The following is a 15,201-nucleotide window of genomic DNA, read 5'->3' on the forward strand; positions in this document are numbered from 1 at the left end:
CAACACCGCCCGCCTGCACGCCCCAACATTAAGATAGGATTCAAGGTTGACACAAAGGGGAAACCACCACCTATTGAATCACCAATGTCCCTTCTGCAGCAATTTGGATTTACCATGGAGCTCTACCTTTCAAGCACTGACCAGCCTAACTGATAAGATGTGACAAGATCACTACTTCAGAAAATATCCTACAGGCACTTCCACACTTGGGTCTAGGCCACATTTAAATCTAGATTTTCAGAGATGGGGGAGGTGTATTAACTCATTACTTCACTTATTCCCCCTCTTCCATGCCTCCCATTCTTGTTCTTCAACTTTTAGTTTCATTTTTCAAGTAAAGTTTGAGATGTCCTCTAAGGCTTCAATTCAGCAAAGCACTTAGATCATAGAATATCAGGGTTGGAAGGGACCTCAGGAGATCATCTAATTCAACCCCCTGCTCAAAGCAGGACCAATCCCCAGACAGATTTTTTCCCAAGATTCCTAAATGGCCCCCTCAAGGATTGAGCTCACAACCCTGGGTTTAGCAGGCCAATGCTCAAACCATTGAGCTATCCTTCCCTATCTCTTATGTTAAGTGTATGCTTAAGTATTTTGGCTGAATAGGGATGGACTAAAGCATGTGCTTACAGTCAAGCACATGCTTAATTGCTTTTGCCTGATCAGGACCTAAGACGGTATCTTCCTTCCACGTATCTAGGCATGGCAGAATTCAAGTTTTATTTTTTTATAATTTCAACAGACAATATCAACGTTTATTTTTAAGCATTTTTTCTATTTTTATCCATTTAAATTTTCACGGTTGTGCAGAATTATGGGGTTTAAGCAATTTTTTTATATTTATCTATTTAAATTTTCCTGGCTGCAGGAGATTATGGGGGAGATAAAAATCAGGCAATGGGGGGCCAGACAATAATTAAAGACCGTAGATGATGATTAAAAATTAAAGCTTTATAAATTTAAAACACAAACTGTCACCATCACATCGAAATGTACACAGTAAATATCCTTAAATCAAACACTAATAAGTTATCAAGCAACATTTTTTTATACTTTATCTAACGGAAATTTCAATTATCGATAGAAATTTTTTCATTGGTTTGTACTTGTGCTGTGAAATCAATGTGTACTGGCATTTACTGATAAAAAAATCGATTCCTTCCAAGCCTACACATATCCAACAAGTTCATTAAAACCAGCCTTTTCAGAAGTGGCCACTCATTTTTAGCCACTCAGCCTGAAAAAACGTTGAGCCTGATTTTCAGAACTGATGAGTGCCCACCACTGCACTTGATAGCAGCAGATGGCTCAGCTCCTCTGGAAAGCAGGCTCAAGATGGGCACCCAAAAACTGAGGCACACCAAATAATTCAATTTTGAAACTCTCGGCCTTAGCTCTCATTTACAGGCCATCTTTTTACCTCTGGATGACAGGAAGAGGAATCTCTTTGGCTCAAAGAATGAACCCTTAGCAGCATTACAAATACAGAACCACATATTTGAATCAGGAGAAACTATCCCATCCTCTTTATGTCCAATGCCATGAAATCAGTGAACTATATGGAGATAAAACTTATCTCCTTAGATAAAGCTATAAATAAAGTGTGATAGAAATAAACTCTACTAAGGGTGTCTCTGAGAGTTCAGGGACGTTACCATAGTGTCTGTTTATACAGAAAACACGCTCATGTGCTGCTTTCCTTCGCTGTCATAGGCCTTCCACATGAGGAGATGGTGGGAAAGGGCAAGGACTGGTGGGTGGGGTGAGGCTGGACAGGCGGGGAAAAAGAAGGAGTCTGTGAGCGTTGTTTTCTTCACCCCCTGCTGAACATTTATAAAAGTAAAAATATTGCTGGGAAAGCTGAGCAGCTCCACTTCCTATCTCTGCCCAATCCAGGTCTTCTGGTGTGGCAGGTGGAAAGAGAAGTTCACCTCCTCACACCGGTGACCCAGCAAGGGTACAAGAACTCATTTGTTTCTCGAGATTTGTACACGAGTTTGCATTTTGCAGTATAAGTACATGGGAATCACTTAGTACCTGTTCAGTGTCTCCACCTTAGTATCTGATTTTACACTACGGACCTAACTCACACCTCGTGTAAGAGTACGCAGCTCAACTATCTTCATAGAGTCATAGACTTTAAAGTCAGAAGGGACCATTGTGATCATCCAGTCTTCAGTGACTATTAAGTTGCACCCTCTTGTATCAGATCTGAATTTGGGTCAGATACTTAGCTGCAAATTCAACTTCCAAATGAAGCAGTGTCTGTGGCTTACTCAGATTTGCCCCCATCTTGAATTTCACAGGAAGCTAGAGATGATCATTAACATCAGCTGCAAATAGTTTTTCACTTATCTAAGAGTCCAGAGTATGTTCCCTGAAAGGTTCTGGCCAGGGCCGGCTCCAGGCACCAGCTTGTCAAGCCGATCGCGGCTTTTTTGTTTTGTTTTGTTTTTTGGCTGCTTGGGGCGGCCAAAACCCTGGAGCCGGCCCTGGTTCTGGCTTGAGAGCCCTGGAAAATGAAGTTCTTTATTCATCCACCCCACAGTTACTTCACTGGCAGTGCAGGCTTCAACAGTTCCCTCAGCCATGAACTGAAGGGATCGCACATCCAGAGAGGAGAAGGTAGCTCAGATTCCATGCCGCTGGCACTCTTGGCATCCCAGTTGAGACTTCCCACAAGGGTCCAATTAGCGCCAGCTGTACTGATGGCCTTTGTCATGTGGACAACTGTCCCCTAGGGACTAGACTGACATATCATGATACTCAATTCAAATAGGCTACCAGACAGACATCTGATGGAAAAGACATGATTGCTGCTGCCCTGAGCTGTATTCACACTGGTGACCTAGAACTGAAAGACTCTGTTATCCTGTTTCCAATCCCCTATGGTAATCAGCCAGCCTGATGTACCTTTTATACCAAATAAGGTAGGGACAGCTGATTTAATTGCTATCTGATTTTCATGCTGTAAGATCAGCCCAGGATATTAGATTCCTAAACCCTACAGGAGTTTCCTGTTCACTCAGGGAGTCACTTCATTTGGAAATAAAAATGAATTCATTATAGAATGAAAATCCCTCCTTTTGCAGGGGTAGGGGGCAGAGGAAGATATTTCATAGCATCTAGCCAATGACTCCCATTTTGTCAGTGAATATTAGGGTGAGTCAAATAATTCTTTCAACTTGCAGGAGAAATCGCTCCTGAAACATTAAAATGATATCTTGATCACTGATAAAACCTTAACAGTCATCACTTAGGGAGAGCCAATGTAGGAGCTCTCTTGTCTTCCAGATTTAGCTGCCAAGTGGAGCTGCTGGGGAAATGGAGGATTATTTTTTTTTAATAAGAGAGAAAGATTGAAACAAGAGTCTTTTTAGCACTACCAATCACCAAAGTCAAATACAAGCACAATCAGCCAGAAATCCTGCCCAAACGGTGGCTGTGCCCAAGTCTGTGGCCAACTGTTTAATTATTTAAATACAGTATTAAGCCTCCCATCCTGCCCCATCATCTCCCCGTCAGAAGATGAGACTTCTAAGATGAGAACTTGGATTCTCTTCCTAGAGAGGATAACACCAGGGATTAAGTATGCAGCCGCCTTCCATGAGACTGCTTCTCCCAAGTATGGCTGAAAGCAAAGGGACATATTCAAACTGCTTGAGGCTGCTACTACATTGAAATCAAAGGAATTGCAGCCAATTACACCAGGTCTAAAACTGGCCTAAAGCCTATGCCTGGCTGTCACCTGTCCTCATCTCTTCAAAAGACTCTAGCAGCCTGATTGGTTGCTTGGTATTTTTGCTGTCTCTCTCCACCACTCCTCCCCACCCTTCCAAATGTTTGAGGCCTTAAACATTGAAGCCGCAGGACCGGCGGACCTCCCGTGGGCATGCCACCGAAAGCCACCTGCCTGCCACCCTCACAGCGACCGGCAGGCCGCCCCCCCTTGGCTTCCCGCCCCAGGCACGCGCTTGCTGAGCTGGTGCCTGGAGCCTCCCCTGGACTAAGGTAAGGACACCACACTCACTTTTGCTAGTAAATGGCGATCCCAGGTCTCGAGAAGTCAAAGGCTAATGCACTAACCCACTCTTCCCTCCAATCTGTATTCCTAGCTGTACTGCTTCTTCCATCGTACAATGAAGCTCTCCTTTGGGACAAGGTATTTCCACTGGTGTGCTTACTATTGTTGTGATCCAAGGGGTCCTGTCACATGCTTCATTATATCACATGGCTTTCTTAGGAAAATCAAGTGAGCCATTCGGTTTATGCTCAATACAGCAGAAGCTCTGGAGCATGAGCCAGGCACCAACTTGAAGTACCGCCAGACTGGTTTTGCTTGCTATTAAGCGCAAGTTATAACAGCACGAGACACATCAAAGGAAGTTATATGAAGCAGCCACATCCCTGCATCCCAAAGGAAGGGGGGGGGGGAGATCAGCTTACTCAGCCACTGCTCCAGGAACTGCCTGATTGAGAAAGGCATTCGGCTCACTTGCTCCCCCTGTGCCAGTCGAGTAACCCGTGAGGTTAAGGTTGAACTCCCGAAGGATATCTGAAGAAGGAAGAGGATAATGAGAAGAGAGTGACCCCACTTGCTCATCACAGAGGGGAGAAGACTAGTATACACCATGCCCCCCTAGATTCTTGGTTTGTGTTCGGAGAAGGCTGCTGCTTGTTCTCCACTTACCTTGCTGTGCCCATCCAAGGGAAGCAGAATATTGAGCACTGCTGTGTCAGCCCAGTGATGCTAGAGGCTTAATCACTTAGTGTAGATTGTCAGACAGCTGGGGAATGCACTGGATCAAGTTGTCTCCTGACTCAGACCTGGTGCAATCCCACTGACATCAAGTGCAATCATGGGGGGGAGGTGGACAGAGCATGTACAGGCACATTGTATGTGACCACCCTGCATATTACCATGGTTAAAGCTTGAATGAGAAACCCCCTGGTCAGTAGGCAGCCATTCTGTCAGGGAGCCAGAAGGGCCCTTGGCCTGGTTGATCTGGAAGGAGCTGAGAGAAGCTTCTCTTCAGGGCCGGCTCCAGGGTTTTGGCCGCCCGAAGCAGCCAAAACAAAAACAAAACAAAACAACACAACAACAAAAAGCCGCGATCACGATCTGCGGCGGCAATTTGGCGGGAGGTCCTTCACTCCCAGGCGGAGTGAGGGATCGTCCACCGAATTGCCGCTGAATACCTGGACGTGCCGCCCCTCTCCAGAGCGGCCGCCCCAAGCACCTGCTTGAGAAGCTGGTGCCTGGAGCCGGCCCTGCTTCTCTTAGCTGGAAGTTCTATTGTGCATATCTTTACAGCTATGCAACATCACGTGCTGATCGCAGACCTGTGTATTAAATGCTTCCATGCAAGGCAGTGAATTGTTCACAGCCCCTCTCTGTTCATTATCTTAGTACTCTTGCTCAAAAATAAAAAAATAAAAACCACCACAAACACCCCTGTGTCTATGAGGGCAGAGAATGTGTTGCTAGTCACAACAAAGAAAGCCACAATTATATTAAAGGTTCCATTTATAAATTGTTTATAAAGGATTAATAAATGGCTTCATTTTAAATAAAGGGATTAATAAAAAGTTTTAATAAATGATTAATCAATTTTAGTGTGCCATAAATCAATAGTGGTTTATAACCATGGTTTATAACTTTCTAAGACTCCTTCTACTGATGTGTTTATAACCACCTATTATATACTTACTACAAAGGTCTGTAATATGCTTATAACATGGATTAGCCCTTTATAAATGAAACCTTAATATAAAGTGTAATTCAAAAAATGTGCTGAAACTTCACAGCCAGATGTAGTGGGTGCCAAACCACCAATCTGAGTTTTGAGAATAGTTGCAAAGTTGATTGACAGGAAAATTTCACAATTCCCAGCAGTGTAGACACATAAATATTCAGCAATATTCACTTAAAATATCTGGTCTTGGCAAACATCCCTATCTGGAAAGGGACTTGCTAGAGCATTTGCAGAAACTTAACATAAACGGGGCACAAAAACAGTCACAGCAAGCTTATTTTAAAAAATCAAATTAATATTCTCTGAGGCTTTTTTGCAGCCTCCTTGCAGCTTCACTGATGAGGCAGCCCAGAGGATCAATGAAAATATGGGCCATTTCCACGAATGTCCAGTCTTGTGAATTACCCCAACATAGATTTTAAAATGTTAAGAGAAGTTCACAGTAAGTTTGCTGCCCACATCGTAGTCATGGTGTACCAATCAGTCCATTCTCTCCCTTGAATCTTGGCAACAGCAAAGCTTCTACTTACTAGGCAAGGTTGTTACATTCTTTAACGAAGCATCCCCTCCAATACTGCAATTGGAAAGAGAAGCAAAGACTAAGTCATTAATCTTTTAGCACTGCTCAGACAATAAGATGATAGCTGACAAGTACCTAAGACAGATTTCCTGTCCTTGCCTGGAGGATATGAAGGATCCATGACACTTGGAAACTAGAGGTGTTTCACAACTAGGTGGAGGGATCCAGATCTAAGTGATTGTTTAGGGCTTGAGTGAGATTTTTGGTAGCACTGATGCAGCCAGAAGGGTTCATGTGTGGGTTTTGCAGCTGAGAATGTGAGGTCAGGTCATTAGTTGTGGGAATGCAGGAGCACCTGGCTGCTGGGAGGATGGTTGGAATTAAGTCACTTTTTCAGGGAGGGGAGAAACTGCAGGTGGATTTAAATATCCCAGGTCTCCAGAAGTCAAAGGCCGCAGGTGGATTTAAACATCCCCTGCAGTGTTTACCCCGGGCTATGGATTTTGGGGCTGGTACATGAGAACATGTTAATGTGAAATTGACCAGACTAATGTCTCTGTCCAAGCTGCTGAGTGAAGTAGACACTCAGGGGGGAGGGATAGCTCAGTGGTTTGAGCATTGGCCTGCTAAACCCAGGGTTGTGAGTTCAATCCTTGAGGGGGCCACTAGGGGAACTGGGGCAAAATCAGTACTTGGTCCTGCTAGTGAAGGCAGGGGGCTGGACTCGATGACCTTTCAAGGTCCCTTCCAGTTCTAGGAGATGGGATATCTCCATTTAAATAGTGAAAAATAAACATGACTGTTAAAATTTGTTTGGGTGTAACAATCCAAGGTGTCTGTAGGGACACAGGAAAGGAAAAGGTTTGGTATATGTATATAATATTTATATATGGACTGTTTTCCATTGAGTGGTTCTACCTAGAAGCCTGATCCTGCAAACACTACAGGACAATGGGACTATTCATGGTAACAAGCGTTACTATCTTACATGGTGGAAGGACCAACCTCAATTCCAGCAGTACAAAGCAACACCAAAGCCAATTCAACCAGCTTTCTATGGATCCTCCCTGCATTGAGGGCTCCTTGACTGACAGATAGCTGCTGTAGTGGCTCTGATTCATTTCTACATGGCACAAGTGTATCCAGGGAGAAGAATGGCTGGAACATTCTTACGCTCTGGTGGTTCTCAGCTACCAGAATGACTCCTTGTGGCTGGGGGCATTTGGCTGCTTTAACCTGTAACAGGGGGCCAGCACAATACAAAGTTTCCTTGGCCCCTTCTCTGGTCTTGCACTGAGCACAGCTGAGTTGTACCAGGAAATCTGGCCCTTTATCTCTGTGAGGGTGATGAGGAGTGGAGGGAAGATCTCTAGCCAAACAGCAGCAGCAAATAAGTGATTTTTATACAGAACCTTTTCTTTTCTTTGTTAACAAAAGCTTAGAAAGTGCAAACCTTGTGAGCAGCTCTCTTGAATGACAGCAGCTGTGATTTGTTTGCCCTGGTGATTTTTCACTGGCTTTGGCGAGAGATATCTATTTACCTACCCATTCATATAAATCAATCCAGTGTGTGAAACCCTCTGTGTATGAGAAGTCAAAAAGCTAGTGACTGGAATTGGTTAAAAATGTATTGCTGAATTTCTTTAAAAAACAAAAATTACATTTATGACAAAAAACAAATTTTCAAAAGAAATGCCAAACCCAACAAATGAATTTTTTCCCCATTTTTTTGACAATTGAAAAAAAAAAAAAAAGAACTTTTTCATGGGAAACAAAATATATTTCCTCGCTTCCTTTATTAATGACTTACCTCCAAGCCAGCCCCCGATACTCTGTGTTCATATCCAAGATATTGTTTGGTTCAGCACCAATTCCATTACCAGCCTAAAAAAAATTTAAACCAAGACAAAGACTGAACTATTAACATTTTGGCCATACATATATTTTGGTGATCTTAATTTTTTTATTTAATAAACAGGTCTCTCCTTAAAAGCCTGTTACATTTGGGCTTGTGATACTTTGGCACCTGGCTTTTCAGGAAGAGTGTTATGAAAAATAGCACCAATTCATTTTTTAAAATTCTTTACATAGTATTGCTGTACACATGGCATAAACAAAATAGATGAGTGCATGGTATAGTATATAAAGGTTGCATTGGCACGAGTCTGGATGAGCTGTATAATTCATTCAGGGTTTCACTACTCATAAGTAATGCAGCCATCTCAAACTCCAGCCAATAAAATCTTCAGGGCAGCTGTACCACCATTTCCCCTGAATATGAGTTTTGTCACAGTTCAGGAGACTGAACATTAAAACAGCCATGCAATGGGCCAAATTCTGCCCTCAGATATGTATGTGTAACTGCTATTTCTCCAAAGACTAAATGTATCCATAGTTCCTACACAAGGGTATGAGATACCAAAATAGCAGCAACAACTGCTGTATCTCATACTATCAGATAGTATCTGATACTATCGTGTGGCAACTGTAGTTGAATCCTGACTATAGTGATCAACATGGTATGTATTTATTCAAATGTTTGTGCTGATTTCAATGGGCTCATGGATGCAGAAATCTGCAACATCAGACCTGCCAGAAAGTTGGGTGGTGTGCGTGCACAAATATTCTTAGGACTCCATTATTTGGAAGTGAAATGCCTACTAAACACTGAAAGGAGATCATCCTCACTGAGGACTAAGGCCATGGTGAGTTTGATAAAGAAACTGGTTATCAGTTAATCAAGCACAGTGAAGAGTCTGAATATTTTGGCTCTTTTCTTTCACACTCATCTCCAAACAGGCAAAAGCCATTTTACTTAACTAGGAAAAAAAACCCTGCACCACAAGAGAAGGCAAGAGCTAATTATCAGGCAGAACGAACTGAGACACAGGTTCTGCAGTACATCCTATTCAGCAGAGTACTTAACCTTGTGCTTAACTTAGAGCATGTGCTTAAGCCCCACTGATTTCAATGGGACTTACCCTCTGGCCCCAGATCCAGCAAAGCATTTAAGCAGGTGCTTAAATGACCTGCCTAAATTCATACAATTCAGGTGCAATGTTAGGATTGGAATCCAGGAGATCTGACACCTTGTCCCCTGCTCTAGATCTCTGTCTTCTGCCTATCAATGAGTATTTCACTACCCCAGCACAAGTCTCAACTCCTCCCTCCAACTCCCACCCCAGTCTGAGCAGGCAGAACATTCTGTTGTTCCATCAGCAAACACAAAAAACAAGACAGAAAAAGCACAAAGCTCCTTACAGTCAAAGAATCCCCCAGGGCTGCTATCACTCGCACATCAGCTGGTTTGAGGGCATGCACTGTAAGGCAAAGAGATGCAGTTAAACCTGAACGGGGAACAGAACCATGCTTTTCCATCACTGCTTGATATGAGAGCAAGGAGCAAGTCATGCCGCATTGCTGGAGGCCAGTGACCAACCGCCAGTGTTAGGGAGACCAGAATGAGGATAGGGTGGATTCAGTATTACAGAGAAGGTGTGTTGACCGTAACTGCTGCAACAAGGCAGAGCAGGGTACGAAAAGAGGCATTATGCTCATAAACAAGTTGAATACTACCAGGTATTGGACCACAAACTATGGAGTCCTGCCTTCAAATCCACTGACCTAAGCACTAAACCACTCCATTTATAGGATGTGTCAGCCCTTAAATTTTGCACAGTGCAGGAGTTATCTGCAGTAAATAAGTTGACTGCAATCATTTCATCTGAATAGTCCCTACAAGGATGGTTTGGCATCATACCTCTTAATTAGCTATAGCAAGTAAGGTCCTTGCTTGGCATAATTTTTCCACAGTCCAATAATTAATAATTATTTAAGCATAATTAAACAAAACATTCCTTGAGATGCTGTTGAAAGAAACAGTCTCCTACCCTAAGCAGGCAAGGTTACCTGAAGTTGGAGAAGAGCTGGATGGAGCCCTGTCCTCACACAGCAGCTGGCTCCCATGATTCTAAAAGAAGAGAAGACAGGCAAAAGGAACTGAATAATTTTAGACCAGGAAACAAACATAATAAATATATCCCTGTTTGTCTGTAATTAATCAAGCAGACGTTAGTCACTGAATTCAATCGGTCACACTCAGGGCATGTCTACACTTGAAACTTCTTGTGGTTTTGTGTGTCTATTAAGTGATTGGCAATAACTATAGTGGAGGAGTGCATACATACCACTTTGTTAAGCCACGATTAAGGTAGCTTTCCCTGGTATTATTGCAGCTGCACAGCACAGCAGTGTTACAAAATAAGTGCTCAGTGTTATGGTCAGACATCCCACAGTGCACTGCTCTGCTGCTGTGCTGTATGCATTCTCGAATTTTTTTGTGCCGTGCTTTGTGCAATGCCTACCAGCAGGCAATGAAATTCTGGAGCTTAAGGTCAAACTGTAGAATTCTCATAATTCCTCCCTGTTTCATCCCATCATCCAACTGTTTTTTGAGAGCCAGCCTTTCCCCATTTCAAAGCACTGCCAGGCAGCATAGAGAAACATTGGTGAGGCAGCAAAACACCTACATGAGAGTTCAGTATGAAAATGTAGGAGGCTATTGCCATCTGGAAGCTTGCCACCCCAATTGCTACCAGTCAGTAGCTAACCGGTTTGGTGTAGGTAAATCAACTGTTGGGGCTTTTGTCATGGAGGTGTGACCTGCTATCAAGAAGATTTTGCTCCCTAGGTCACAAGACTGGGCAATGCAGAGGAGGTTATTAATGGGTTTGCACAGTTGGGGTTTTGAACTCTACTGGGCTTTTGATGAGATCCATGTGCCTATTCTCTGCCCCCCTCCTTCACTTCAGGCTTCAGAGTTCATCAACAAAAAGGGATATTTCTCCATGGTGCTACGAACCTAGTTGGTCACCATGGAAGGGTCACCAATATAAATGTAGAGTGGTCTGGGAAGGTTCACGATGCCAGGACCTTTAGAAACTCTAGCCTATTTTCTGCAATGAGAAATAGTACTTCTGCTCCATGAACTCTATGGACACTGATGGTGTTGCCATTTTTCTATCATCCAGGGAGACTTACTGCTTCCCTGGCTTATGAAGCTTTTTACTTGACACTTGGTTAAGCAAAAGGAATTGTAACTATACCCTGGGCAGCTTCAGAATGATAATGGAATGTGCATTTGGAAGACTGAAAAGGTAGATGGAAGATTCTGACACTGAGGCTGATGAGAAGCATCTTGGTACATTAGCTCCTTGCTGTGTTTTGCACAACCTTTGTGAAAGCAAGGAAGAGAGCCTTGTATGTGTATAGGAGCTGGAGATGGGCAGACTTAGAAAACATTTTGGTCAGATAAGAGGCCTCTACAAAATGACGCAGCTACTCATGGGCACAGAGTGGCGGACACACTGTGCTCACACTGAGTCGAGGGGCCGCTTGTGAAGAATGCACATGCTTTTGTATAAGGCATTTATCAGATTACTGTACATGTCTTATGTACGTATATTGGTAGAAGGATTTAATTATACTTGAAATGCGTACAGCAGTTTATGGGGATTTTTAGTACATTTTATGTGTGCCTTGTAAGATAGGGCTTGTTCTGATGTTATTGTTCATGTGAATTTTATGACAGTGATTCTGGACATTTCAGTGAATGATTCAAGACTCCGCTATGACCATAAAGACATTTTCAATTCTATTTAATCAATACCAATGGATACACCATATTGAACATTCATAAAGCTGTGCAAAATTAGACAGTTTCATGTGCTTCAGAAGGTGTGACTGCCTCTTCAGCCACAGCACGTGTCTGCGATGCTGGCCATTTGCCTGTCCTTTCTTTTCCCTTTTCCTCACGCCAGTGGAAAAAGGAAAAAACGAACATTTATCCAAATTGTAGACTCCATTCTAAGAGTGATAAAATGTTGCTTTTTCCTTGATTTTGGAGTTTTATTCCCATAGGCTCTTTCCAATCTTGGCCAAACTTGGCAATCATTAGAAGTTTTCAATCTTCCAGGTTTGTGTAGGCATATGGTGGGAGGAGGTGGCTGTGTGTGTGTGTTGGGGTGGGGGAGAGAGGAAACTTTGGGGAAGGGTTAATAAATGTCAGGTGGGTTGTGTGGGGTGGCTAGCGAAAACAAGGCACAGTAGAGTTAGGCTAATAATTGCATGTACATATCTGCAGGCTATCCATGTTTTGGAGGATGCTACCCTGAGCATGTCCCCAAAAGACAGAGAAGGTTTCTGTTCAAAAAGACAATGGGCAAACAAGGAAGATATGCCAGGCTGCTGTTTGTCAGGATGGTGCCCCCAGAACTGGCCCAGGAGTGGAAGGAAACCGCGAGTTATAAGGACAGTTCCCAGAGAGCTGCTTTGCTGTGTAATCTCCATGCCAAGCCAAAGAGTGCTCTATTTTTAAAGCGTCTTGTTTTTAACACCTACAGTTGAGCATACAGTACTCCACAAAATTCAAAGAATTCTACCTTAACGGCATGAGGAGTGGGGTGATTTAGGGATGGGGGCAAAAATCTGTCTGGGGATTGTTCCTGCTTTGAACAGGGGGTTGGACTAGATGACCTCCTGAGGTCCCTTCCAACCCTCATATTCTATTCTATGATTTACAGCAAGTGCCTTACAGTCTTGCTTTTTTGAAAACGTTTGTAGTGTGATTTAAGCTATTTGCCCTCAGCCTTGAGCCCACATAAGGTAGAAGGTATCAGTGACATTGTGAGCCAGACACATAACTTTTGATTTTCTGTATGTGCTGCTACAATAAAAGTGCCTGTCGTTCAAAGAACCTCATGGAGGCACTGCATGGATTAACCACTGGGGGAGTGGGGCAGGAGGAAGAGGCCAGCAAGCAGTGTGCTTGAAGGGGAGGGGGTGAAGTGGGATACAGCAAGACTAAGTGGTGTGTGTGTGTGTGTGTGTGTGTGTTTGCATAGTCATAGAAAAAAAGGCCAGGAGAGTTTCTACTGTCTTTGGTACGTCTGCCATTTTGAGTGGCAGAAAGGGGGAGGGGATTAAAAACCCAAGAGGCAGAGAGAAGGTAGATCAACATGGCAGTGCCCTTACAGGACCCTCAGCTAAGTTGTTTAACTCCCTCTCTGTACAGCTGTATTTTAATATAACATTCAATGCTTACTAGAAATCGTCCCCGCCCCAGTTTAGGGTTCAGGCTGATCCTCTGGCTGTGATTCATGGGAAGAGGCATCCTGGATATCCGTGACTGTGTCTTGGGGTTCATGGGTCAATCAGGGAGTCCACAGAATGCGGAGGTTGAGTGGTGGTATCTCCAGCATACATGCGTCCAGCTTCTCATGGATCCAGCAGACCGTGTTAGGTCTCCCTGGGGTTCTGTTGCAGGTAGCATTCCTGTTGTCCAGCCATAGCTCATCTGTCTTACTGCAGTCCTGGAGAGCCCCCCTCTTTTACATTTGTCTTGCTTCCTGCTTGTAGACCTATGCTGAGTGACAGCCTTTCAGATGGGCCTTATCATATTCCTCTCCCAAGAAGGCAGTGAAGTCCAGGATTTTAGTATTGGTCCACAGTGAAGCATGACTGCTGAATAATCAGGAGTATGACACAGATATGTGAACTCCACTGGAGCTGGAATTGCCAAGGACAGCACCTGGCTGCATGCCAGTACTGAAACTGTTCAGGATGATTAGACAGACCAACACAGGTAGCTGGCAAAGCAGTGTGGGATACCAGTAGGTAGACATGGTAGATGTGCACCAGTTGTTTCAGGATGGAGATGTAGCCACACCTACTTAGTTGTGGGTGATCTCATTCTGCATCTCAGCAAACCCGCTTCTAAAGTGGGCTTACTAACGTGTGTTAAAAAGGCCAGCTGATTCACAACCAAATAGTGTGTGTGCGGATGCAAGGCACTTTAATGTGAGATAACTCAAGTTAAATAACACATTTCAATGTAGACAAGCCTTTAGTTTTATTCAGATTGGAAAAGCAATCCTGGCTGATTAACGTGGTACTTGAATACGTGCAGCTGTGGTTGGTTATGCAAGCCATTTCCACAGCCCTAGAGCTACCTTCCTTTTTTTTTTTTTTTTTTTTTTTGAACCCTTAACCTCCTAAATTCCTCCAGTGATCAATTATTGTGCAGACTCTACCTGATCTGGTTCCTGTGCTGGGGTCGGCGTAGCAGATGATGGTAGCGGTGTTGTTACATCTGGCGTAGTTTGGTTGGGATACGTATAATTGCTGTTCCTGTACGTCCTGAGGAATGACTCAGCCTATGGAATAAGGAAATCTGAGTCAACATGAAGCTGCAGAAGAATATATGGAGATATCTGTTCCCCAGCCACCAATTCAAATATGCCTCTAGACCATTAAAATTACTGCATATTCTTAGGAATTAAAAGGGCCCTACTCCTCTCTAACTAGTTTTGCAGACATATTTAGGAGCCATATAAATAAAGAAACATCTGAAATATATGAGTAATGCTATGCTAAACACACTCTCTCTCTCGGACACTCTCAGTGCCCTTTACCAGTTTGACTAACAACATCTAATTATTATAGCAAAAGCTGTTAAACATTCTGAACCAGCTGGTGTCAGGATAGCAGTACTGATTTCAGTGGGGCTATGTGGACTGACACCAGCCAAGGATCTGACCCTTCACTTTACTTTCCCCGTTGATGCTGTTTGAAGTGTGAAAAATAAATACTCAGCTTGGATGGTGAAGTTAGACTGGTCTGTTTAGACAGGTTTGATTTCCAGTTTTCATGAACGAACACAAAGCTGCTGTCTTTGTGCCAGCCTTTGAGGGCCTGGGTGCCAGGAGTTTTCCTCTCTCTTGCAGTCCATTCTCATTGGGAAGCATATATGTCCCAGGTGCTAACTACCCAAAAGTAGGGTGACCAGATGTCCCGATTTTATAGGGATAGTCCTGATATTTGGGGCTTTTTCCTATATAGGCTCCTATTACCTCCCACCCCCTGTCC

General features: G+C 43.5%; 1 protein-coding gene across 1 annotated transcript in view; it reads right to left on the reverse strand.

Annotated features, from left to right (window-relative positions):
• PLB1 (phospholipase B1) overlaps nucleotides 1-15,201 on the reverse strand; it is a 67,758-nt gene that overhangs the window by 41,751 nt on the left and 10,806 nt on the right. Inside the window, exons 10-15 of the mRNA XM_034764773.1 lie at nucleotides 14,367-14,489; nucleotides 10,186-10,246; nucleotides 9,538-9,596; nucleotides 8,087-8,160; nucleotides 6,287-6,330; nucleotides 4,447-4,555 (exon numbers count right to left, since the gene is read on the reverse strand). Coding sequence (XP_034620664.1) covers nucleotides 4,447-4,555; nucleotides 6,287-6,330; nucleotides 8,087-8,160; nucleotides 9,538-9,596; nucleotides 10,186-10,246; nucleotides 14,367-14,489 — 470 coding nt within the window. The remainder of the gene's footprint in view (nucleotides 1-4,446; nucleotides 4,556-6,286; nucleotides 6,331-8,086; nucleotides 8,161-9,537; nucleotides 9,597-10,185; nucleotides 10,247-14,366; nucleotides 14,490-15,201) is intronic.

Source organism: Trachemys scripta, chromosome 3 (genome assembly GCF_013100865.1).
Source record: "Trachemys scripta elegans isolate TJP31775 chromosome 3, CAS_Tse_1.0, whole genome shotgun sequence".
Taxonomy (NCBI): domain Eukaryota; kingdom Metazoa; phylum Chordata; order Testudines; family Emydidae; genus Trachemys; species Trachemys scripta.